Source organism: Pungitius pungitius, chromosome 18, assembly GCF_949316345.1.
Source record: "Pungitius pungitius chromosome 18, fPunPun2.1, whole genome shotgun sequence".
Lineage (NCBI taxonomy): Eukaryota > Metazoa > Chordata > Actinopteri > Perciformes > Gasterosteidae > Pungitius > Pungitius pungitius.
The window spans coordinates 16,025,491-16,036,594 of record NC_084917.1 but is presented as its reverse complement, the minus strand read 5'-3'; the positions used below and the strand labels follow the sequence as shown (position 1 = coordinate 16,036,594).

Genomic DNA, 11,104 nt, shown 5'->3' with positions numbered 1-11,104 from the left:
AGCATGTGTCAGCCTATTAGGAATGGAATGGTGTGTTTCTGGTTTGCGGTGACTAGTGTGCTGTGCCATTTTATTGATTGCTGTGGTCTTGTGTGTTTTTACTATTGCATGATTTTCTTTGCGTGCTCCATGTGAGTTGTATGGACAAATGCCCCCTATACAGACTTCAATTGGGCAGAAGAAATCGTTCAATTGTTTCCACCTGGACTAATTACTGGAAATCATCAACCAACCGATTGAGGGGCGAGGAGGAGTATAAAAGAGGAAGCTGTTAACTCAAGGTAAAGGGAAAAAATATGGACGGAACGAAGGACGAGGACGAGGACGAGGACTGGTCACTGCTTCCAGATTTGAACAGAACTTTGCCGGGATGGACTATAGACTCCAACTGCTGGACAGTTGTAATTGGATTGTTCCTGATGGATGACTGACTGTTTAAAAGACTGATTAAAAATAAAAATAAAATGATTTAAAAAAAATATATATGTATAGAATTATTTAATTTTTCCTTGAATTATTCGTAAGTGTTTTTCATACATATATCCCTTGTGGTCCGTGTCCTGGGCATTCTGAAACTAATTACAATAACTATTACAATATTGCACGTATTATTTAGCTGATGCTTTTATCCAAAGTGGCTTACAATAAGTGCAATACTGTACAGACCCAGAACAGCAACATCAAGAAAGCGTCTTTTCTTCAATTGAGAAAAGAACACCAAACTTCAACAGCACAAGCCCTCAAGTACATTACGAAAGACTGAGCTATATTTCCAGGTGAAACTCAAAATTAGTTTCACCTTTTAGGTTGAATTACTGAAAGTAATGAGCTTTTGCACGATATTCTAATTTTTCCAGTTTCACCTGTAGATAACACATTTAGAGTTAGATTTTATTGTTAGGAAAACTTGTTTAATTATCATTCAAAATGGAATCCCTCATTGAATGCCATGACAGTTGCGTGTTATGTTTTGCCCTTATTTATCAAACGTTCATAAAAGTCAGTCAAGCAGTTGGCCAGTCGGAGGACACCTTGGACTGGTCCAGAGTTCATTGCAGGGCCCAAAGAGTCCTCCAGAGCCCGTCTCTCTGAGCATGTCCTTCAGAGATTCAAGATCATGCTCATTTTAAGACTCACTTGTTTTTAGGGGTTCGATCTTTCCCACGTTCACATTTTGATGTTAAAAAGCTTTACATTTTTTGGCATTGTCTGTGTGAATATCCCTGTATTCACCTTCTGTCTGAAATGTTCTGTCTCTTTAGGCCCTTTACAGGAATCATACAAAAATGTGCAAGCTGCATCTTTCCCTTTTTGTTCATTAAACATTAAACACAATTTGAAAAGTTCAAACCTAATGAACTGCTCTATCTTCTCCTTTACTGTCTCTTGAAATGCCAGTCCTCCAAACAGCTTGTCATCTGCCAGAAGCAACACAAAATGATAATAATATAGAACCAGATGAGACTTATGTGCATTAATAATGCCGAGACAGCCAGCACCTGTCCAAATGTTGAGTGTGTCAAAATAAATTAGTACATTTTCTGATTATTATTCTGTGGCTTTGTCTGCAGCATCAATCTCATATTTACACATGCGTTGCCTTCAAGGCGTCGATTAGAATCAGATTGAATTTGTTGTGTGAGCTGCATGAGGGCCAAACAAGTCAATTTTATTCATTCAAATATTTAGTAAATTTACTTAGTTACTTTGCAATGTATACAACCTGTATACCATTCAGACTTGGTGAACGTCTTTTCACATGCCAACATTTTTTGAGACGATAGATAAAAGAAAATATCAGCTGACTGACTGCTTCTAGTGTGACAAAACCAACATACAGTATGTTATGATAATCACATGACAGCCTCCTTTAACATTCTGCTTCACTTTTAACACCTCAGCAACAGGACTCAACACCCACCCCCCTCCCCCCACAGTCTACAAAAGAAAAACACATAACAGTATTGATAATAGTGTAAAACATTTAATGAACAGCATAAAAAGAAAGATGATCATTACAACCAATAAACATTTAACTTTATTTTTCCATATTCTTTTTTCACAACAATCAGTTTAACTACTTTAGGCCTCCATGAGTGGAGTATTGATATTTGCTGCCTTATAACTCATGAAATCCCATATCATTTTTTTATTCAAACAAATAAACATATGAAGGATTAAAAGTACAAAATGATGTAATAGATTGTCTATATTTCTTTTAGACCTTTATCAGAAAGGCAATGTAACTGTAAATACACATGACATGACCCATGACAGACACCTTTTTAGTTTGAAATGCTTTTGTTTTTTATGTTGCCTTTATAAAAGTGCTCAGTCCAAATGGAATCCTCTGGGCTGCAACCAGTGAGGCTGCAGCCTGGTTCTGGTCTGTCTGACAGCGATGTTGTTATAATGATTTACAGTTAGACTTTGCCATTTGTGATCACGTGTGATTTCTGTCATGTCCTATTCATTGCATTTCTCATTTTAAGTAAGAAATTCATGTTTCCACTTCTATGTTGTACACCACGGTCGGGATACTAACTTGCCAAGTCTTTGGAGGAACAGCATTAGGACATCAATATCTTCTCTTTTTTTCTCTTGATAGTTCCTGTTTTCATGCATTCAGCTGGGGTCCATGAAAGCACCTTTAAATATTGTAACATAGCACCATTTTTTCATACAGTTTCCTATTATACTGGGACCCAAGCATTGGCATGCATACACTCTAAAGACGTTTTCTTGGTTTCCTTTTCTAAACATGGCATCGCTCAAACATTACAAGGAAAATAATGATTATTCATACAATACTTTACATATAGAGGATGAACTAATACGGTATACATTAAAGAAAGTGCAAAAGTACAAAAGTTCCTTGTTTTTCCTCTTGGCCTACAGGACTATTGGACACACTAATGTTATACGTTACACTTAAGTAGATATACAGCTTTTCAACTTTTCATTATTTAATTTATTTTATAATATTTTATAATTTTCATTAAATTATTTTATTATTCAACTCATTGTTAAAAGGATACCAAACATCGACACCTCTATATTTGTCACTTGAAAAGCAGAACTCTTCTTCAGTGTGCACACATTGGCATCACTCGACCTACACAACCACAGACATACGAATACACTGTGAGGTGTGTCCCACCTCATTCCTTTGAATGCTGTAAAATGGTCATTTTCATCATGGTGTGTCATCCAGATGTGTAGTAACAATCCTATGAGAAATACTTTTATTTTAGCTTTGATCAGCAGATATTTCGACCATTTCTCATTAGCTAAAAATAAAAGTCAGCATTGCACTTAGCAAAGATTCAGTCCACTTGTAACGGTGCTTTAAGGCGTCAGGGTTGGAAACATTAGATCGTTGTTAACAGTCCAGATCTCCTTTCATAAAATTATTCATCAAAGTCCAACATCCTCTTGCCCTCCTGCTGTGAGATCGCTCTCCATCCACCAACATCCTGACTCCTCACAGCCCAAAGAGACCAAAGAGTTCCTAAAGCAGCTACTTCTTGTTCTTCCATGAGGGAGAAGGAAGGGCAGCTGTGGTGACAAAATGTGTGAATACACAGCTTGTTGTATTCCTGTGTCATCTCAATGTCATGTGACGGGCTTCCAACTCCAAATGATAGAACATACAACACGACAAGTTTACAGATCACTTGTTATTTTTTCATTGTCCATGTTATCGCTGTCAGAAACCAATCTAGCGGTAATATGAAGGATACATGAAACACAGCACCAGTACGCCTCTCTATACGGAAACAAAGAGCATGAACCTATTAGATAGACACTTTGTGTTACTCAAATAAGTGACTAACAATGTTAGAAATACAGACAGTATTTTCAACTCTTTTCTCTTTCTATGCAGTTATTTATTTGGATTTTGAAAGAGGAAGTTGAGGGTTCATTTGTTATGTTAGTCAGCATCACAAATCTTAATTTAGTCAAAATCTTAACTCAGCTTTCCTATCCCATCTTTTAGCTCTGCAGTACGACGTTGTTCCCAACATTTAGGAAATGAGGACTCCACAAGCAACATCCAGTACACATCTTGATTCTACACAGAAGACAGGAGCATACACAACTATAACAGAAAAAGAGATGTTTTTCTTCTTCTACCAAACTCATTTTAGTCTCAGGAAATGTTGTGACATGAGTGTTCATAGTGTGTGATACAACAGTTGTCATTTTGGCTGCAAATAAAAATTATCTGTGTAACAAAAACCTTTTTTTACGTGAGGTTCATGTCCTGTTTTGAACAAGATTCATCTACATGTATCTGAATGTGATCAAATGTTATTGTCTAAACATTGGTCCATTCAGCTATCATGTGAAGTTCAGAGGCTTTTCAGATGGTTTGGTTGAGCACAGCTCTCACATCTTTCAAGTCCACTAGGTACTAATCTCTTTTTCAAATTTCACAAAAATCCATTCAACTTTAGTGTATCAGGACATCCAACGCTATTCTCCAATAGGACCTCTGCATTGATGTGCACAAGATGTTCCACTATAGACGTTGGTCTACAGAAGCTGTCATGATGGGGGTCGTGTTTCGATTCTTTGAGCAGGGATCCATGATTGTCACTCGGTACCGAAGGGATAGAAACGCTGCATCGACGCCCACTGGGAGCCAGCAGCAGACGGAAGTGCAGCTTTTAGATAAAGTGCTTTTTGGAGTGATATTTGGAATACAAAAGACAAATTACTTTATAACTTTTATAAGGAATTCTCATTCTACTTCTAGGAGAATAAATATAACCTCTTTGTAATCATATAATACTTCACTAAGAGCTATAGAAACATTTGCTTCTTTTGACAAATCTAATGGCGATCAATCTTGAATCAAATCAATGTAAAGAATTGGATGTAGACACGTTATTTTTAAATAAATTGTGCTTTCAGTTATACTTCCACACTTCTCTGTATAACCTTTTCCATTCATATGAAAAATGAAAACAACGGACAGGATCATTAACGTTCATGCTCTACCTCAGGCAACGAACACACCAAACCAACTAGTCCTGTGACTTAATGCACCTAAACGCATCACCACAACCGGTTGCAAGCAATATAAATATTTATTTTCCCTTCGACTCCAATATCAGTCAAGTCACTAAATCTGGACACCATTAAACAAGCATACTACTGAGTGCAATCGATCCGCAGTAGAGTCTCACTGAGAGAAGAGCCCAACTCTTGATCAGAACTGGATGCTAATCCCTTAATCTTTTAAAGCATTGATTCCTAATGACTGGGTCCAGACCCACCATGGGTCGCAGGAAATTTGATCAGGTTTGCATAATAATTTAACTCTGCCTAATGCTTTTGTTCGGTCTGATTCATAAAGCATGTAACACAAAACAAAGTAGTGTCTTTAAAATGATTGGTTTACCCCCAAGATAATACAAGATGATGTAAAGATGGTCAGCAACACTCCTCTAGAGTAAAACACTCTTTAAAAGTAGATCTAGAATCAGTTAAGGCATGCTGGGGTCACGTTTGAGACTTTATGAGCTGCTATTATGACCACAGTTTGTTAGGCCTTGCAGACAGATTTGGATTGTTGGTTGAATAAAAGTATGTTTAAATGTCAATATGCACTTTTTAATGGAAACCCGCCCCTCGATCAGAAAGGACTGGACATGACAAACCCCTGACAGGTGACATGATGAGCCGGCAGGTGATTGGCAGACGCTTCTCCACAGCTGTGCGTCTGCAACATCTCACAAACATGGGCATCACTACTAAGGCTATGACCACTATAGCTACATAGACACCATCATATTCCTCAACAGTCTTATTTGTAATGTGCTCGTTAGAATTATGAATAATATTGAATGCCGTTGACACAAACTACACAGAGTGTGTTTTAGTTGTATTATGTTCACAGCGATGCTGCTATGTTTCATGTTGGTGAGTGGCCCTCACACAACAAAGAGCTCAATGTAAAGCAAACCCTGGATCACTTTGAACCTCTGTGGTTAAAGAGAAGCAGCACTTCCTGGATTCTTTAGGGAGTCACACAGCAAAAAACCAACACACAACTAAGACTTTAAGACAACTTCATCACATTCTCAACAGTAGCTAGTGGGGAAATGTCAAATAAAGAGACGAGCACATCGATGTATCTAAAAGGACGGTCGGGGCTACCAATTGTTTCTCTAACTGGTGCACCAATGAGCAGCGAGGCGGCCTGATGGCATCTGGGAAACAGACGTGGTTTCTAATGTCACCTCTGATATAAACACAGAGGCCCAGAGACAAACAGAAACTGTATGGGCACATAACTCTTGCACCACCCAGGTATTAGCCGGACTCCAAGCACCAATATAATTTTCAATAGTTCAAGTATCAACTAGAGTTTAAAAGGCATCTTTATGCAACTGGCACATGGCCTCCTTCAGTGGAATCAGTTTCAGGGCTCATAAGAGGATTAAAATGGATAAAAAGCAATGTACAGAAAAAATATACAAAGTTTTGGACACATTTTGTCATTCAGTCCAATGAATAAACAACAATAAAGTAATCTGGAAATTTGTCTTTGGTGAACTGTTCACAACTCTGTTGGGAAAATAAATAATGGTTCAAAAGTGGTGACCAGATAATGAACAAAATATGAATGTTCCTCCCAGATTTAGTGGAGAACTAGATTGGATGCTGGACGCGTTTCTGCAGTGCGGCTGTGTCCTGCAGCTTCAGGTCGCCTTCCTGTCAGGACTGTGATCCTTATCTTGGCTGCTCAGCAGAACAACCAGGCCTCAACTGGCTTCTTCTTTTCAAAAATAAATTCATGCCAATTCCCAAGAACATAAGCAATCAAATATTATATTACATATATGGATAGAATTATAAAGACGATGTATTTGCAATAGCTGATAAATGTTTCTATTTATTTCTGTTTGCTTTGGAGACCAGGTTAAAAAACGTAAAGCGCTGAACAGAGCCGAGAGCCTGTAAACAACAACCAAATGCAGTCCAACAGCTCATCAAAAACCACGAGGCCCGAGGACACCTCCGCCCTCCCCTCCACGCTGCCGGGGGGAGCAGCAAATCAGCATGTTGCAGGCTATTCTGCCTGCTCCGTAAGCCCAGCGTTTTGATGTGAAAGCTTAACCTCAACATGGCAACAGCTGTGTGTGTGCTGCAGTCTATCAAACGTGTAACAGACGTAGTAACTGTTATGGTGTAGGATGTAGTCCACTGAAGAGCAGCACAGTAGGTTCCTACCTGGGGCTCAGTGCCCTCCAAGAGGTACTCTGTTTCCTTTCAGGACCACAAAGGACAAAATGTCTTTTGGCCGTCTTCTTTAAACATTGTAATGGAACATTGTACCGTATGTTAAGATGCTTTTAGCTGTGGTTGACAGTTGTCTAAAACTGATCAATTATGAGTGAATTAGTCGGGGAGCACATTCCTATTGACACTACTTGGGTCACTCGTGTCACAAAGTGGAGGTGGACAGTGGAAGAGTGTGTGTGTGTGGGGGGGGGGGGGGGATTAGGGAGCGCTGTCTAGTCTGAATATTTTAGAATCCAGTCCGTAAAATGCATGCAAGAAGTCAGCATGCTGCAGTCAGTCCTCCCGCTCCTCGCTGTCTATCCTCTTCTCTTTGTGACACGAGAAGATCCGTCGCATCTCCTCCTCGTACCGGATGAAATTCTCTCCGAATCGGGACCAAGCTTTCAGAGGAACCGTGATGGTGTTTCTGTACGGCTGCCGCACCTCGCTGATTTTTAAAAAGATACCATACCGGTTGGAACCGACGTCAAAGTAAAACCTCTTGTTGTCCACCCGGAAAGACGCGGCCTCTGGAAGCTCCGGGCTGTCGTCGTGGTTCCGATACCCGGCTCGGGACCCGCTTCGGCCCCGGTCGTCGCTCTCCTCGTCGCCGTAGTCTTCGATGAGCTGCGACAGAGCGTCCCTGAACTCGATGAGCCCCTGCGCGGGCAGCACGATGGTCTGCTCGATGCCCTGGCCGTAGTAGCCCATGGTGCCGTGTCCTTTGCTGACAGTCTGCCGTATGCGGAGGAAGCGACCTCTCTGGTTCTCCTTCAGGTCCAGGAAGTACTTCCTGTTGTCCCTCTCGATCAATTCGCTCTTGAGGACGCGGTGGGCATGCTCGTCGGACACAGCGGAGCCGGTCGGAGACGGCACTGAGGGCGCAGGCCCCGCCCGCAGCCCGATACGCGCGTAGTGGTCTATGAAGTCCCCCAGGCTGTCCCGCAGAGCGGGGGCCATGGACATGGACAGCGTCAGCTTGCTCTTCCTGATGTTGTCGTGGCGGCCTCTTCCGATCCACACCTCGGCGATCTTTAGGAAGCGGCCGCGCACGCTCTGCTTCACGTCCAGGTAGAAGCGCTTCTTCTGGATGTCCACGCGTTTGGATGCTAGCTCCTGGATGTCAGCGCCCTGCTGCTGGGATCCGTTGTGCACGTACTGCTGAGAATAAGTGGGTCTCGGTAACGAATCGGATGAAATCTTACCCCTGCCTCTTTCCATCCCTCTGCAACATCCATCAGCCATTATGTTGATATTCCACCACTAGACAGCTCAGGACAAAGCCAACCCCCCCATCCCAGTCAAACGATTACAGCGGGCTTGTATCTCATGCAGACAGGTTGGTTGCAGCCGGATGCCTCAAATGACCCAAAAATGGCAGCTCGTCTGGAGCCACCAGCTGATCGGCTCTCTGTGTCCCGAAGAGGTCACGCTCGAACCATTCAGCCGCTTCCGCTGCAGACTTCCATCGTTTGCCATCACCGACCCGCCTCACAGCCCCCCCGTTCTCCGAGGCAGAGATGGGAGGAGGCGTCCAATACTACATGAACCCGATGAACCCTCCCTCCTCACGCGTCCTGGGAATACCTCAGTTAAAGAGGCACGATTTATTCAGTGCACTTTTTCTATGCGTTGATTTCATTATATATATATTTATATATATGTTATATATATATGTTAGATCTATATATATGACTCTGTTTATGGGTGCTCTCTATTACAAAAACATGCAGCAATGAATCTAAAAATGAAATTAAAAAAGGGGATTATATATGTATATATATATATATATATATATATATATATATATATATATATATGTGTGTGTGTGTGTGTGTGTGTGTGTGTGTGTGTGTGTGTGTGTGTGTGTATGTATGAGTAAAATGGGTGTAAAATGAGTGTACACTGTAAATTAAAATCTGTTGAAAATACGGTGAAATACTGGCAACTGTGGTTGCCAGAACTCCACCGTAAAAATGACAGCGTCAACTATTAAACTATTTAAACAACTATTAAAATACAGGATGTTTTATGTCAGTTGTAAATTTCACAGTTCAAAACTGTTATTTGTTTACGGCAAATGACTATTAAAAAACAGAAATATTGTAAACTTGTTGATGGTAATTTGCGTTGAAAACTGTTTGAAAACATCTATTGAAAATACAGTAAAATACTGTACTGAGAAATGACAGTGACAACGTATAAGACGTTACGGTATGGTGTTTTGGCCATTGTAAATTTCACATGAAAAGATGTATGGTAAAGCTGTATAAATTATAGAAATATGACAATTTCAAACACCCGTTACATTGTCACTCTACACAGCAAAATTCCGTCTGCTCTCTGTGTGTTCACCCAAGGGCGTGGTTTAGACATTGGGGGGGGCGTCCAAATCCCCCATCATTTTTTTTAAAGCGGTATTGGGCTGCTGTGGGCAGGTGTGGTGTAACAGTGATCCAGCGAGTTCTCTTCTCTGGTTGGGCATTTAATAAACTGTTTGTACTTAGGTTGTTCATGGCTGAGATTTCCTTTGTTCAAGTCCCCAAGGACAATAACCAAGGAGTCCGGATCAGTCTGCTCCACACGCCGTATCTGGTCGGCGAGTGTTCGCTGTGCCTCCTGCACGTTGCCTGGCGACGGCATGTAAACACCGACCAGGATGAATGAAGCGAACTCACAGGGGAGTAAAAGGGTTTACAGTTAATGGGGAATTGGTATATCCTCAATATTGGGGGTGACGCGACCCCCCCAAAGAATGCGTGGTTACACCCTTGGGTTCACCCAGTCTTCAAGAACGTTTTCAAGTTGGGGCCATCTGCTTTTATTTCCTCTGAAAGCTTTTGTCATCTTTTTACATTGAGTAAGTTCTTCACATTTTCGTCTACAGCGTCTCTGTTTACTTCTCCGAGAGCCAGATTAGTTGCCTGTAACTTAAATGCAGAAGACAAAAAGTACAAAAAGTCCTTCTGACCTATAGAATCATACACTTCTGTGGGTAAAAATATAATTTAATGTAATAGGGCGTGACCTACAAGTTAGTTACTTCTAGTTAATGCTGAATTGTTGGAAAAACTTAAATTATGTTTTGTCTTTGTTGTCTAAGTGATATTGACTTAGACAACAGAGAGACTAACATGTCTCTCTCACAGAGACACGTTGTGTTCATGGTCTGCTGATAGTCAAGATGTTTGTGTGTCAATGTCCAGATAATCTAGAGTGAACTTGTGAGGTAAATGTGTGTCCAAAGGTGAACAGCATGATGGGATACATTTAATGATGATTACCATCACTCTGTGTTTCCTAAGGCCTTTTTAATGTTAAGTTAAGTTTTAATGTTTATCTTCCAGCTACATATTCCAGTCCTTGGGAAAAAGACCTTTGAGTAGCATCAATGCATCACTTGTTTGTGTCTCCCTCTTGACACTAACATAAATGCATTTATTGGACGTAACACTTGTACAAAGTACAGTATTTATGGCTAAAGACGTTTTTAAAGTTGACTGTTCTAAGTACGTTTACAGTATATCATGTTTAAATAGTATAAGCTGAACATCTGGTGAGAATCTATATTAAATAACATACAGCAGCAAACGCTGCTGTGCATTTATCTGAATAATTATTACACATTACATTTCATGTACTTACAGTTCAGCGTGACTTCCACACAGCGCGAGGTCCGGTAAATGTGCGCCGTCTCTTCGGTGCTCTTTCCCGGCTAGACTGACGGAGAATGTCCGGAGATACTCTTTACATCCGGGCAATCGCTCGGCCTGCACTACAGCGCCACGGATGGCCGATTTTATAATTG

At 40.9% G+C, this 11,104-nt stretch overlaps 1 protein-coding gene across 1 annotated transcript; it reads right to left on the bottom strand.

Moving 5' to 3' along the window:
• Nucleotides 1-1,964: 1,964 nt before the first annotated feature.
• Nucleotides 1,965-9,773, bottom strand: purg (purine-rich element binding protein G). Its single transcript, XM_037484805.2, has one exon. The coding sequence runs from the start codon at nt 8,539-8,541 to the stop codon at nt 7,591-7,593; it is 951 nt and encodes a 316-aa protein (XP_037340702.2). The 5' UTR covers nt 8,542-9,773; the 3' UTR covers nt 1,965-7,590.
• Nucleotides 9,774-11,104: the final 1,331 nt, after the last annotated feature.

Excerpts from the sequence above, each read along its gene's own strand:
- purg (XM_037484805.2), bottom strand. The coding sequence starts at position 8,541 with ATGGCTGATGGATGTTGCAGAGGGATGGAAAGAGGCAGGGGTAAGATT.